The following is a 16,051-nucleotide window of genomic DNA, read 5'->3' as shown; positions in this document are numbered from 1 at the left end:
GAATAGTCCCATGATGGATGATATTCTGAAGATTACTTCGGATTCTACAGTTCGGATCGGAGGTTGTTGCATTGTAGAAGGCAAGAGTGAGTGAGATGGATTTAACTGTCTGGCCAGTAATGTGTATATGGGTATAACTCAATATATCACTTTCTGACAACATATTGTTCATCAAATGAATACCTTAGTCCAGAAAGTATTGGGTAGCGTTAAGATATGAAGATTCAAGTATATGGTTGATATTGATTTCTAACCTAATATACATATATTGCATGTATCGAACATTTAATGAATAGCGGTAATGGACCAAACAAGTGGACATAATTATAATTTCCCGCTGTAATGAAAAAACGCCATGAATTATTTCAAATTGGTTTAATATATAAATTAATTAATTCTGAATCACGTACAAAACATAAAACTTTGTGGATGGTGAAGTGGAGTACTGAGGTTTATCGGGGTGATCTGTTGCTACAGTGAATCTAACCATATTTGGAAGGTAATATGGTTCATTGCCGAAACTCTTCTCCAAAAATAATCATAAGGAACGAAATTGGTCCACCTATTCAAAAGATAATTTTTCAGGGACAAGAAATACCGGGGTTACGGTCTAATAAGTACTAAAAACAGTAAAAACTATTTTTTTTTCCTATTTTGAGTGCTTTTTGACAGCCCTCAGAACAATTTATCGTTCATTTAATTATATACTGGCAATTAATAAACTTAAGATTGATTTTTTTTTCAAAGAGGTAGTATCTCAAAATCAATACATTTTTCATCTGCCTTCGCCAATGGTGGATATTTAAAAATTATTTCGAAATTTGAGGTTTCAAATTTCAAGATACATAGAATCAAAAATTAAAAATAGATTATACAATGGTTAATTAATTAATTATTTACTACATCAATAAATATCAAGTTAAAAAAATATGTGTTGTGCCCAATCTCAAAAGTTAGTGGTGTTATCAATAGATTTTATTATAGATACTAGTAATATTTCTTATTTGGGCCGCCCATAGCTCAGTGGTTAAGACACAGTCTTACCAATTTGATGTCGATTAGTGGTGCCGGTTCGAATCCGGCCTGAGACGGTGACTTTTTTCATTGAGTGGCGGTCCCACAAAATGAAGAACTTTGTTGACCCCCTACCATGGTTAGGCAGTATAGGACTTCAATGACTCTTGGCCGAAAAAAAAAAAGAAAAAATATTTCTTATTATGTTTAGGAGAGTTTTAATTTTTTTCTGTTTTAAACTGGGGAGTAGTTTTATAAGACAGCATGGTAGCAAGAAAGTCATGGAATAAAATAATAAATGAAAGCAAAGTCATATATGCAAGAGACCAAGATGTAAAACATATATGAGACACATTCAAAGTTTGGCGAAAGAATGAGGAGGAACTCGAGTAGAGAAGAAAATGTAGGTAGCGGATTAAACAGTGTGAACTAAGTGGCTGTATTATTACAATTTTATTTTTATATTTCTTTATTAACAGATTAGAGCCTTACACAAATAACAATTATATTGACTTTTAAAATTGATAATTTTAGGATTTAGTCTCGTGTAAAAAAAAAAAAAAAGATAATGTTATAATTACTGAATAATTTTAATTAATATAAATAAATGAGTAAAATTATATATCTAAAAATTAATAATAATAAATATGCAATTGAAGAATGAAAGAAATAATTAAAAATTGTTTATTAGTTCACTAATATTCATAAAAATAATAAAATACATAAATACAAAGTTAATAGCAGAATGTCTTGCCATAGTCTGGGCTCAAATCTTTGAGATGAAGTTGATTTCCTACATTGTAAGCCACAGCACCTTTAACTGAAGACAACCAGAAATAAAATTTTGTAAAACATTTTTTGATGAATTTATCTATTATTTCAATAGTAGTTCACAATGGAATTGATAGTTTTTTTATAAACCAAGAGCATCTACTGCAACACTTAGGACCTTGCTGATGTGTCTATACTTAAGGTACTGTAGTAAGTAAGAAAAGAATGGACTATACTGAGTTATTAAATTTAGAATCTAATTTTCTTACTGAACAATATATACAAGTTATTTTGCAACTTTATTGTTTGCACAGTTATACCATTTGTCGATTACAGTGTGTTCTACAATAAATTCAAGGTTTATACCAGAACTGAAAGTGTGTTTTTTTTTTTTTTTATGAGGGACGATGGAAATATTCAAAAGACACGGATAGGCATGTACCTATCTGTAAGTGGGATTTTGACCCACTAAAATCAGCTCCTACATCAGGTCATTCCTGCAGGACCACTGTTAGGCATTACTTCATGGAGGGAAATTGCTGAGTACCGCCTCACTGTTCTCTTCGCTCACCTTCTGGCCCTCTCTACTTCTCTCAACCTCTTAAGGACAACTGTGGCGAATTTCTTCAATGCCTCTCAATGTCAGTCTGGGCAGAGCATATGGCTCACTAAGTTTTCAGGTGTGATGCATCCTCCATTCTCCAATTAGCTTCTTTCTTCTGCAAAGCAAAATATATGCTCCATTGTTTCTTTGATAGCCAGACATGCAGAGCATTGAGCATTCTGCAATGTTATCCAATTTAAAGTGGTACTGGAAGCCTCTAAAGCATCCATGTCCGGTCAACAGTTGGGTTACATAAAAATTACCTCACCATGTGGGCAATTTTACTACAAACCAATATTGGGTATCAACCTGCAAGTCCATCTACTGGAATCTGCAGTTTCCCAAACTTTGGCACTGATATACTCCATGTGAACATTTAACCAGAGACATGCATCAATCATGACGTATTCTAATCAAGACAGAAAACGAATTTAGTGCCAGGCTACTGTGACAGTGATGGACTTAGTTTCCTAGTATATAATTATTTTTTATTGAAATTAATAATTTATCTCCACAGACATTTCTACTTAAGTGTATATTCCTTCAATTATTGTGAATTCAAATTTTATTTGATCTAATTACAGTAAATAAACAAAAATCAAATAATTTTTATAGACCCAACCTTCATAATTAATAAATTTCTTTTAATGGTATAGTACTGTTGTTTTAAAATTATCATTATAACATAAGTTTATAAGAATTAAATAGACCAACGTCATCAAGTACTAAATGTTATCAGGGAGTCAAGGTAGGGAACAGTGTGAATAATTAGTTCTTTTAGTCTATTTACAGGCTCTATCAATCTTTATATTTTTAGAAAAATAAGTCCAAGTTCTCTTCAGTGAAAAATAACTAGTACATTAGGTGTACATAATAAAACTTGCATTTGACCTCACCTTTATAACTGAACATTCGTCACAAAAATCTTTTAATTCTAGTGTATTGATATAATAAAATTAAATTAAATTACAATTTTAGTTGAAATAAGCATTTAAAAAACAAATGTTTACAATAAAATTTAATTTTATATTTTATAATAAATTTAAAAAAATTCCAGGAAAAAATGACATATATTTTTCATACTTCAAATTTGCATTAGAATCATAAAAAGGACAATAATGATGATTGCTAACAAATACCAGTATTATATATTACAATACTAAAAAAATAATGTTTCAGTGGATGGCAGTCATATACATTCATAATAATTATCAATATATTATGATTCTACTTTATTATGTATTTATTTAATTATGATATTTTTGTCTTTTTCTTGTAATTGCGTATACACGTACTAAGAACAACCATATTAGCCCAGAAGAAAACCAGCCCTTGAAGCCATATATAAAAGTAGGTATCTTTAGATTTAAACTCGAGTAAGTAAGCGGGCAAAAGCCAAGCAACCTGTGAAACAATCCAGAAATTGCCAACCAAAACTAATTCCATTTGCTTACAATTAATGTAGGGTAGACAAACTGGTAAGAAACATAAATACCAAATAAAGTATTGGCACGTTAGGACAGAATTGAATGCAACTAAAACAAAAGCCAATGTCATCTCACAAAATGATATGTCGTTATAGTTACCGTAATAGCAAGACAGAATTAATAACAGAACTATTTGAGGGGTAATCATGACTAATTTATAAATCAATGATAATCCATGTTCGTAACTTAAGTATTGTAAATAGAAATAAACGGAATAATTATGTCTAATATCGACTCTTTTGAGATGGTACAATAGACTTTCATCAACATATCTAGTGCCATATAAGTAGAAAAATAAATAAGTAATTATTCCAAATGTAAACAAAGAAGATAATACAAATAAAAGCCTTTTCCTGTTTGGATAAATTGATCTGACAATTAAATTAGAGTGAGAATCAACAATAGCAAAGTATAATGCTAAACTGAAAACTATTGGGTAAAAACGTAAATGAATAGACAACCCATGCAATATTCCACACAGAAAAATTTTCTTTTCTTTAAATAATAATAATGTTGACAAAACTAACAGTGCAGCTAAAGAGTCAGCATTTCCACGTGTAGAGATAATAATTGATAGTGGATTATAAAGCCAAAAGAAAGAATAAAATTTACATTGGCTTCCTGTAAACCCGTCTAACTTTAAAATTTTATAAACTAAATCTATAACTAATACATCACAAATAGAAAAAAATATTTTGCCGAACAAATTAAATGTAAAGATATTTGGTATCAATAAATAGGCAATAATGGGAGAATATCTATAAGTATGTCTTTCAAAAGGTGATTTTCCATTTAAAACATGTCTGGCAGCATCAGTGAAAACCTTGTAATCAATGTCTGTATAACCCACTTCGGCAAAATAATCTTGGACTAGACCGAATAAAATGAAACCTAATCTTATTGCTAATGCTAAGTAACAATGACTACGCAAATTCATTTTAGTAATTTAGATTAAAAAATTTTTAACTAGTTTAAAAAGTGTAACTAGTCTAAACATTTCTTCATACTGATAGACTGAAAATTAGTTGAATAGGAGTATTTATCTCTGTTAAATAGTTCCCAGGATTCAACTTCAATAGCTCTGAACTTCAATTCTTCAAAAGTTTCCATTTTTTCTTCATTCGATGAACAATTCTTTTCATAAAAAATTAAAGGAGGTTTTAATTTAATATGTTTATTTATATCACATTGCAATAGGAATCCCTTTTAATTTGTTTATCTTTTTAAAATAAAATCTACAAAATGAAAAGAGGATTTAAGTATTGCATTTTTTCTTAATCCTTATTTTATGAGATATTTACAGTTTTGGTTTCTGTATCAGTTGGCTTAGGCTGAAAAAAAAAAAAAAATTAGATAAGAAAAATTTATTGACTAATCATATTTTAATATTTGGAAATAAGAGATATTTTTAATTGATATCAATTGCTACCAAAACAAATTTTGAACCAATACCATTGAATTATCAAAACCAGAATGTAACAATAGGCTTTGGAGAATAAAGTATAAATTCCTTTCCAAGCCTTAGTAATCCCTCACTATAGGTCTGCGGTTTCAAATGTGTATGTTTTGTGAAATAAAAATTATATTTTAGTTTAGAGAAAGGTTTAATTATTTAAATTGCTTATGATTCTGTTGTATTCCATTTGCATAAGAGAGTGAAGTTAAAAATAAACAAAAGTATAGACCTAGAACAGTTGGATTTTACAGAAAATTACCAAACATCATTTAATTTTAAATACTAAATTAATATTTGATATATTTAGAGGAATATTAAAATAGAAATTAATAACATATTTAAAAATAGAACAAGAAAATTATGAGGGAATACGGTGGTTGCTGAGTTGCAACCATAAATAATTAATGGTATTTTTTTTTTATTGTTTGTCCATTTTTGTTACATAAAAGTAAAATTTTAATATATACTATTAAACATTTCTTACATATTCTCATTAGAGTATCTAAAATATGTTTTCAAAAACTTTATTAGGATTTAAAAAGTTAACTTATGGTAAATTGGACCATTACTTCTGATCTAGCATGACATAATTGTCAAAATGAAAACAACAAAAGATTTTTGGTTTTTTATTATAACTCAAATAATGAATATATTTATACACTCTATTCACATAGATTCAGATTCAAGTAAAATGTATGACGAAGGATATATTACCAACAAATTTAAGTAAAGAAATAAATCTTAATAATGGATAAACCAATAATAATCAATGATGAATGATTTATTTAATATTATATAATAAATACTTTTAACCATTCTGGAATTAATTTAATTAATGTTTCAGTTTGCCTTTACTTATAATGAAAATTGACAACATTATTAATAAATATATCACCTAAAAAGCATTTAAAACTAAATAATAACTGTAAAATTAGGCCAAAAGTCTTATAAAATACCTTCACTTCCAAAAATAGTGCAGTAAACCATATATGTATAAATAAACAGAGGCTTCTTATCTAAAATGATATAATAAAAGTTTACTGCCTTATATAATGATCCGAAAAACTTTAATCCATTTATGCATTTAACAAATCAATATCTAAAGTGAGAAAAATGAAAATGGTTCTGAGCAATGGTAAATTCCAAACTTTGGTTTATTTGAAACTTCACAAAATCTAACTTGAATTAAAGTATTATGGAAACTGATTTGCCATGGTTTATTTCATTGATATACAATGATTTATTTTGTTGTGCCAAGTTAAAGATAAGTACATAGTTAAAAGAAAGAGGTTTAACGAGAAAAGGAAATTACATTAAAGCTTAGAATGGATGTTCAATGCTAAAATAAATTACTTTAGGAACAAGTGTAAGATTTATGTGTTTATTTAAGACACTAGCCACAGATAAATAAATGATAATAGTTAACTAATAATTTTTACTAACCTTAACATCAGTTTTAATTCCAGAACAGGATATAGAAGCTGAACCCCATACAACACAACATTCCCTTAAGTATTCTATCCACTTTTGGCATCTATCCTCTTGAAAATTGTTTTCTATAAAGATAGTATATCATGAAGTTTTAAAATATTTGGTCTATTGTAATCAGATTCACAAATTGAATATCATCTACCATGTAAACATTTCTGGATTTTGCAGGCATGAATTTTACAGGGGTCCTTAGGTTTCATGCCATATATTTAATTTATTAATTGAAATAATGATGCAACCTCCAAACCTCTGAGGTTAGGTTTCACTACATTGAAGGTTATGCCAGTGAGTGTTAATTTTGAGTGGCTGATTAGAAGGGTTAAATGGTTTTTGTACTTAATCATGCTAGAAATGTATCTGAATTTCACATAAATTAGTTGGTCTAACAATGAGTGATATAATTAATAATAATTTACTTTTGAAAAGTATTTTATACTTCATTGGACAATTGTTACATACAAAACATGGATCACATGTTGCCAAAGTTGTTTCATGGATAAATACCTTGAACAAATATTTTGAAAAAAGGAAGTATAAAGTGTTAGATGTTGAAGAATCTATTTTTATGTTATTATTTAATAATGATGAAGTATTATCACAGAGAAATAACATCATCTTTGTCAGTGGCTGTGAATTTGAAGCTTATCATTACAAGTGGGTTGTAATAAATTTTTGTAGCAGGAAAACAAGACATAAAAGAATATTCCTCATAGTGCCATCAGTTTTAGTTCCTTCGAAAACATTTATAGTCACTAACGTTGCTTTATTTAATTTAAAGTCTTCATTAGGTGTGAACCATTTGTATCTTCTAGAAGTTTATTTTGAAATTGAGCAATGCATGGATAATTTCTTTCCCCCTGAAGCTAAGAAAGTTGTTTTAAGAATCATTAATGATAACCTTCTGTTACCTGCTGGTACTCTTACCAAAATATTTTCCAAGTTTCTTAAATATCCAAGATACATAGTTACTGAAGATATTTGTTGCATAAGTTTGCGTTTATATATGGATGAACATCAGGATGGATATTTGTATTTCAAGGTGTCACAAATTGGAGTTGACAAACTTACAAATAATTTTGACATGTATGCTCTGACAGAAGCAACTTCTCTTTATGATGAGACTGCTCAAAATTGTTATTATCCACCCAAGGAATGGGAGTTGATTAATTATAAAAGTATTAGTTCCATAATTACTGTTTTGCCTTTAGGTCTTGAACAGTACTATTGTCAGATTTTAAAATGGTTTTGTCCATTTTTCATTCATAACATCCATGGTTAGTATAATCTCAGTAAATGTATTGATTCATTTAAAATTGTTATTAGTGTATTGTAAAAAAAGTTGTATATGTAGTTTGTATTGTTTGTGCTTAGAAATATTTATTTATTATTTTAAATAGTGTTGGGTCACTGATGAAATTTTCCTTTTTTTCTGCTTTTGCCTTTTTTTGTAAAAAAAAAAAAAAAAGGTTTTAGTTGAATTTAGGTTTGCATTTGCATGAAATTTTGCTTTTGCATTTGATCCAAACTAAGCAAATAGAAGTACTTTTCTCTAACTTTCAAATAAAAGAATTCGTATTAGAGAGATAATTTGTGTTGAGATGAAATTTGTTGGGGTTGATGATGAATAAATTGCTAAAATGATAGCGCTGAATCTAATAGTAAAATTCTAGTAAATACTGGTTCTATTAATAAATTTTCGCTGCATAATGTAAGAAAATGATGAGTAAATTGCTCATTGGAATTTTGGAACACATCTTAGGTTGCATTAGTATTATGATAAACACTCAAAAACTGTTGTTATATTAGAGAAATAAAAATCACTTAACTATGTCACTTAAACTGTTGAAATTTCTTAAATTGTAATAATTTTACCAATCATTTTTATTTAAAACAATGTTGTTGTATTTTTATGGTTAGTTTCATTGAAATTACATATATTTAAATATGTACATACGTACTTTGTAAGGAAGTACTGTTACTAGACCAATGGCTGTACAAGGAAGTAATTTGGTCAGAATCATGCTTGATCACCAGATTACCCCATTGAGAGTACTCACTCCATGAGGCTGGGTGGAACCCGGAGGACCCCTGAACCCACAGTGCTAACTTGCAGTTACAATTATAATTATCTGCCACAGCCAGATTCAAACCCAGGTCCTTGGAGTTAGTATCATAGTTCCTTACCACTGAGCCACCCACTCCCACACAATTGGTAATAGTACTTAGAAATGGTTTATATTTGATATTTATTAATTTGTTTTTCTATTTGCAGAGCTAAAACCCATATTTGTTGTAAGTGGCTCCAGTGGGGTTGGTAAAAGTGTAATACTTCATGCGGTCAGCAAAAGATTGGGTGTAAATTACAAGAAAGTTGACTGTAATAACATCATATCTAATACTGTGACTCAAATCAAATCTAATGTCCTTCATACTTTTAAGGAAGCTAAAAGTTCCTCACCTGTTATTCTGCATTTTAGTCATGCTGAGGTATTGAGCAGTGCTCTCTCCTAAGAGCACTTTGTTTAATAAAGTTTCATCTTACTCTTATTATTTTTAGATTGAACCATTTATCGTTATTATTACTATTTTTTTAAAGCTGATGTTTTTATCATATATTGATATATGTTTTAAATTATAAAAAAATATTCATGTTGTATGATTTACAAAATTTCTTCTGATTCCTCTTTTCCATCTTATTTATACAGATTGTTAATAAACTTTTAAATTCTGATTTGATTTTTAGTTTACTATTCTGTGGTAAAAATATTAAAGGATTAATTTAATAACTTTTGTTAACTTGTTTCTATAAAAAAAAAAAAAAAAAAATTGGTTAACAAATTACAGTTTAATTAGAAAACATTTTCTTCCTTAACATTTTAGTTTAAAATCATATATTTTAAAATGGATTTTTTATTTTTAGTTACTGTCCACTGAAGCCGGAGGGAATGATCCTGATCAAGTTGCTGAAGCTTTCTCTGAAAATATAAAAAACATTAGCCTGTCAGATAAGATAGTAGTTGTATTTTCATGTTCTGCTCTTGAGTCTCTAGGCATTCCATTTATTAATTTGTCTCTTCAAACATTAAACATAGATAAACCAAATGAAAATGAAAGGAAGTTCATGATAACTTGGCTTGCCCATCGTCTCTCTATACCTATAAGAAGTAGTATTATCACATTTTTTACTATGGAATCAAAATCCTTCAATCTCGCTGACATCTCTAGAATGTTATTTCTATCTAATAAAAGGAGGATTGAATGCAATGATTCTGATACAATTGAGAAGCATCATATAAAATGGTTTTTAGGTGATACATTTTATTTTCTTTAATTTGTATTAGATGATCATAGATAATTGTATAAAGGAGGAAATTATAAAAAAAAAAGTGAGAGAGAGAGCGGGGGAAAGAGAGAGAGAGAGAGAGGGGGGGAGAGGGAGAGATAGAGAGGTTATAATTTATAACTTAAAATATTATATAGATATAAGCTTGCCCATATAAAATTATATAAATTTCCAGTAATAGAGTTCTGAAACTGATTGAATTCCTATTTTATTGTTGTTAAATGAAATTAAAATCATTTGCTATATCCAGTTCCATCAATTTAACATTTTATATGTATATGTATTTATATTATTTTTCAGATGATAGAAAAGACAAAGGTAAAATTGCTGAAGTTGAGTGGGAAGATGTAGGAGGTGTTGATAAACTTAAAAGGGAAGTCTTAGGATCATTGATGTCTTCAAAATTAATCCCTGGATTGGAAAGGCGAGGTCTCCTTCTGCATGGGCCACCTGGAACTGGCAAGACTTTATTAGCTAGGGCAGTTGCTTCTCAGTGTAATCGAACTTTTATACCAGTCAAAGGTCCAGAACTTCTGAACATGTATGTTGGCCAAAGTGAAGCTAATCTTAGGCAAGGTTACTATAAGCCTTTTCACATTAAAAAAAAAAATGTAATTCTGTATTGTTTCACATGAAAAGTTCATTAGGAATTTAGTGGTCTCCTTGGTTTACTTTGAGAATTTTTACTTCTGATAAGAAAAGGATTGAACATAGCATTAGATGAAAATATAGAATCCCTAAATTAAACACAGAACCAAATTTCACACCAAAAATAACTATTTGTTACTGTATAGATCTAAAAAAATGGTTGGTGTAATAATTCCTTTTTACGTAGAGGTGGAGCCAACCCCTCCACATTCTATTGAAATTGAGTAAATATATCAACAAATTTTCCCTAAATAAACTGCACAGATAAATCAGAAGGATCCTATACACCAGCACTATAGAAAATGATTTAAAGTAAAAAAAAAATTTTTTTTTGAGTTTATATCTTCCTAAAACGTTTTGTTTAGAAATTATAAGATCGGTTACTCTTAAGAAAAAGTTCATAAAAAAAAGTAATGATACTTTATATTAAAGTTTTGTTGATTTCATAAAAAAAAAAAAAAAAAAAAAAAATTAACCCTTACAATGAAAACACATTTCATTTGAAAAAAAAATCAGTAGGAATATTGGACTATACAAGCTAAAGGTTTTTAATAACTTTTTTATGTACTGGAAGATTAATGATTAACCTGTCCGTATGTGGTAATAAAAGAAAGATGGTATGGGTTTGGTCAAAGAAAATACTAATAGTTTTATGACTATTTGAGTTTTTTCTTTAACCGCAACTGGAACATATTTCTTTTATTAAGACTTTTTTATATTGGATTTGTTAGTTTATTATATTTTTAGATAAAGCTTATTCATTTTTCAATGACTTATTAAATTTTGAATGAATATTTTTCTCGATATGCCTTACACATTATGCTGTCTACACTTTTCTCAATTTATCTTATAATACATTTATACATTATAAATTATTTATTACATAATACATTTTTATTTTAAAAAAAAACATTGTGGATCAATTTTCTCTTTGAAGTTAATTTAAGTAAACTAATTTTGAAGTGAATAGCTATTCCTCTGTTGATGTCTAGAAGTTATTAATAAATTTGATAAGTATGTATTTCAAATTTATTTATAAATTACTTTGCCCTTTATTAATAATGTATTTAATTTCCTTTCAGTATTTGCTAGGGCACGTGAAGCATCTCCATCAATTTTGTTTTTTGATGAACTAGATTCCTTAGCCCCTAACAGAGGGAATAAATCAGATTCTGGGGGTGTAATGGACAGGTATCTTTTCTTATATTTTAGAATTTATTTATAATAAAACTAAAAACAAGGTGTTTAGAAAAGTCATTATGCATGAAAACAGTATTTGATTTTACCTAATAAATCTTTTTTTGTACGATTATAATTATACATCTTAAATTTAAGTTTAATCCTTATTCAATTATGGATTGGTGAAATTTTTAGAAATTGAATAAATTAGAATTTTACCTCATCCTTGAGCCATATCATTTGTCTGCGATATTTTTCATATAAGTTTAGCATGATTTGTTTGTTTTTGTTTAATGGCATATAACATTTAATTTTGCTATTATTCGTTTTATTATTTTTTAAAGTTTATTTATTTTTTTCTTTTGTTTGATGTTATATTATAGTTATATAAACCTTTTATTATAAAAACTACAATACTAATTTCATTGTTTTTTCATCGTCTCTAAGTGTTTTTAAAAAAATTGGGTTTAAATCTGAGCTATTGAGATGTGATTTGAAATATGGGGGTTCCTGGAAAGTATGGCCAATTGTCAAATTGTTGTTACAATATTGACATTTCGGAGGCGTTTGCTTTGAGATAAGATAGGAATGAGCGAGCATCAAGTGACTTATTCTGAGCCTAGTCAGTACGACCTCCTCTCCATGACATTTGCGGCTCGTATCCCAGGGCTTGACGTCCTTTTTAATAATTATTAGTTTACTCCTTGTGCTTTTGTTCCACAAGGATTTCTCATTTCTGATGGAGTTAAAATTACTTTACCTTATCCTGGCGAGTGCTTCTCCTTCAGCTTGATAGGCCAGTTCATTCCCTGTGATTCTTACATTACTTGGAACCCATATAAATGCAATTTAAGTATAAAAAAAATGTTTAGGTATAAATGGATGCTGGAAATTTCTGGGTGTTAAGTTTTTCGTTCTCACACTTGTTGAAATAGATGTGCACTTCAAATACTGAGAAATTGAGTTATTCCTCGTCATAGCCGAAAGGAGTGTCATCTTCATGTATAAGAGTTGAATATGTAATATAATAATGGAATATACTTTGAAGCTTTATAATTTTTTTTCTTAAAGAAATATAATCATAAGAAAAATATTTTATTTTTAGAAGATTTTTTTTGTAGTTTCTGTTGCAGGGCCTTTGTCTATGAATGCTTTATGTTGGGTATTAATAAGAAGATTATTAGACAGTTCTTAAATATTACACTTCCTGAACATATTCACTTTGCTGATTCTCTATTAGGGTCACAATTAAATATGTATTAGAACCTCAATTATTGTATTTCATTCTTTTGTATGTGGTAACATGCTTGGTATGTTTCTTATGTTGTTTGCTGATAGTTTCAAAATTAAATGTTTTATTATTTCCTCCAATATCAATCTATAACTTAAAGAAGAAGTGTGGTAATTTCTTTGCAGTTTTATTTGTATTAATTATTCAAAATTTGGTTTTTGATAGAGTAGTTTCGCAACTGCTTGCAGAAATGGACGGACTTGAAAATAATGCTGATGTATTCATTCTAGCAGCCACTAATAGGCCTGACTTGATTGATCCTGCTCTTCTTCGTCCTGGCAGGTAAAACGATTTTAATTTGATATATATTTCTTGTTCTACCAGTATTTTATATATAAGCTTAAATTATACTTTTTAAAAATGAATTCTATATTTTTGAAATAAACTTCACATCTGTTTTGTTTTGTTTTTTTAATTATCCATCATTTCCTTATGTCATGTTAAAATAAGCACTGCCATTTTTGATTTTTTATTCAATTTATTGAGATTGACAAATGTATAAAATGAAACTAAAATAAGTAAATATGCTATGTGATTAAAACCACATTACAGTAAATTGTGAAGGAACTACGCATTGGTAGCACTCCAAAAACAATATAGTAATTGAAGTGCTGAGCCCATTTTCTTTCCAGATACCCCAATAAGTTGCTCATAATTGAATGGAAAACTTGGTTAGAAACAAATGGGTTTGGTTGTGCATGGAGTTTATATAGGAAGAATGGGTATCTTAAAATGATCCTGGGATTTCTGAAACATGTTGATCATTTATATTAATTAATTACTTATCGAACAGCACTACGTCCTGGGGTAGACCTTGCCTTTCTTTACCTATTTTGTTCCACTGGTCTCTATCCATTACCTTTTCTCTTCATCTTGGTTTATGTTAATTGATACTGTAATCTATTAATCTATCTATTATTGTGTATAGGTTTGACAAAATGTTATATATTGGTCCTTGTGAAGACAATAATTCTAAAGAAAAAGTAATGAAAGCTATTACAAGAAAGTAAGTGAAACTGTATCTGTTTTTATGCTTTATTTGTTTTTTATTTTTAACTGTCTTTAATTGTTGAATTCCTTTGAATTTCAGGTTTCTCCTAAGTGATGATGTTGAAATTACTGATTTGATTTACATGTTACCACAGAAAATTACTGGTGCTAGTATGTATGGTATTTGTTCTTCTGCCTGGATGGAAGCAGCAAGAGAAATAATAAGTAATTTTAATCTCTATTATTTCAATTTTCACCACTACTCCCCTATATATGAAATATATTGTTCTATTTGATATAGACTAGATTATTGTGATCATAAAAAAATTCATATCTGTATATTCAATAGAAAAACATATTCAGAGATTCTCTGAGTCAAAATAACAGAGTTTTACAAAATGGCCTGTGCATCTATGTCTAATATATGCAATAGTAGTTAAAAAACAAAACTTTTATTTGAATTACCATTATTAGTACCAGTAAAGATATATTGTAATCCACACAGATTTGTGCCAATGCAGATGATATCTGCTTATTGGCAAGGAATAAGACATCTCTTACTTACGTGTTTAAATTACTAAAAGCTGAAGATGAAGTGTTTGATTTATTTAGGATTCTATGAAAATAGAACCAAGTTTATGTATGTAAATTCGAGGGGCAACTCAAGAGCTAGAGAAGATCTAATCATAACTAGTCAACCCAATTATAACATATGTGGCAGAAACATAGATCCCTGCTATAAACACTTTAAAAATTTTGGAGAGAAAAGTTTTCTGGAAAATATATGAACCTGTGGTGGAGGGGAGTAAATGGAGGATCCAGAGGAACTGTGAATTACATGAGCTATGGATCCTGTGATATAGTTCGTTTTATACTAGCCAGAAGAATTAAATGGCTGAGCCTTGTACCAAGAATGGAGGATGGCAGAAACCCCAAAAAAGATGATGTGTGGGACACTCTATGGTGTCAGAAGATGAGGATGAATGAAATGAAAGGTGTTAGATTCAGATTGTTGAGAAGGACTTGGCAGTGATTGGTATGAAAAATTGGAGACCTAGGTGCTGTTCAGAGAGGACTGGTGCAATGTCATCAGAGGAGCCGAGTTCCACCCCACAAATGCATAAATACACGTGCATTTTGTGTTTCCAGGGTTGGTGTGACATTAGTCAGTTTTTTGCAAATATAATTTCTCAAGTGGTTTATAACTTGGATGATTAAGAGTTAGAAAAATAATATTACACATCTATAAAGTTATTCTACTCCCCCAATAATTGTCAAATTAAACAAAATATAGGGAAAATTCTGTAGTCCAGGACCGTGGTTCAAAACAGGCTATGATAGATAATTATTTATTCTGTTACTGATTCATATGGGTTTGGGAGCCCTTTGGGTTTCATTGAGCCTTATAAAGGGAAAAAAAAGGTTAGTGTAGGAAAAAAGGTTTTCCATACAAGATTAAACCTATTATAAATTAAAGATTTAGTAGTCTTATATGATGTTATATTTTTACAATGATTTAATTTATAAAATAAAATATTTAATCAATTTTCTTTTTTCTTTTAGATGATCCCAATTTACCAAAGGACTCCAGAGTAATAGTTAGGAAACATCATTTTGAAAAAGCAATATTAACTTTAAAGAGTTAATATTTATTGGTGGACAGTTTTTAAATATTAGTTTTGAAGAAGACTATGTCTACCATTTCATTATTTTTTCCAGTTTTATGAATGAAATGAGAATAATTTACCTCAGAATAGCAGTTTTCAATTTTTTTTTT

At 28.9% G+C, this 16,051-nt stretch overlaps 3 protein-coding genes across 3 annotated transcripts in view; 1 reads left to right on the top strand and 2 right to left on the bottom strand.

Annotated features, from left to right (window-relative positions):
- Positions 1-2,226: 2,226 nt before the first annotated feature.
- PIG-M (Phosphatidylinositol glycan anchor biosynthesis class M) lies at positions 2,227-4,813 on the bottom strand. The gene has a single exon (XM_014435208.2). It carries the CDS (start codon positions 4,811-4,813, stop codon positions 3,641-3,643), a length of 1,173 nt encoding a protein of 390 aa, XP_014290694.1. The 3' UTR covers positions 2,227-3,640.
- Positions 4,814-5,064: 251 nt separating this feature from the next.
- Positions 5,065-7,104, bottom strand: LOC106689983 (cx9C motif-containing protein 4). The gene is made up of 4 exons (XM_014435219.2): positions 6,966-7,104; positions 6,776-6,888; positions 6,289-6,348; positions 5,065-5,207 (listed from the first exon to the last, which is right to left on the bottom strand). The coding sequence occupies exons 1-4, from the start codon at positions 7,021-7,023 to the stop codon at positions 5,163-5,165; spliced, it is 276 nt and encodes a 91-aa protein (XP_014290705.1). The 5' UTR covers positions 7,024-7,104; the 3' UTR covers positions 5,065-5,162.
- Positions 7,105-7,211: 107 nt separating this feature from the next.
- Positions 7,212-16,051, top strand: part of Pex6 (peroxin 6) — a gene marked incomplete in the record, with an annotated part of 9,431 nt that continues 591 nt past the window's right edge. The window contains 9 exon segments of the mRNA XM_024364289.2: positions 7,212-8,097; positions 9,096-9,310; positions 9,744-10,131; positions 10,467-10,742; positions 11,897-12,005; positions 13,450-13,566; positions 14,213-14,290; positions 14,375-14,499; positions 15,838-16,051. Coding sequence (XP_024220057.1) covers positions 7,212-8,097; positions 9,096-9,310; positions 9,744-10,131; positions 10,467-10,742; positions 11,897-12,005; positions 13,450-13,566; positions 14,213-14,290; positions 14,375-14,499; positions 15,838-15,920 — 2,277 coding nt within the window.

Source organism: Halyomorpha halys, unplaced genomic scaffold (assembly GCF_000696795.3).
Source record: "Halyomorpha halys isolate HHAL.00 unplaced genomic scaffold, Hhal_1.1 Scaffold48.1, whole genome shotgun sequence".
Classification (NCBI taxonomy): domain Eukaryota; kingdom Metazoa; phylum Arthropoda; class Insecta; order Hemiptera; family Pentatomidae; genus Halyomorpha; species Halyomorpha halys.
The sequence above is the reverse complement of the archived record's forward strand: the minus strand, read 5'-3'. Positions and strand labels throughout refer to the sequence as shown.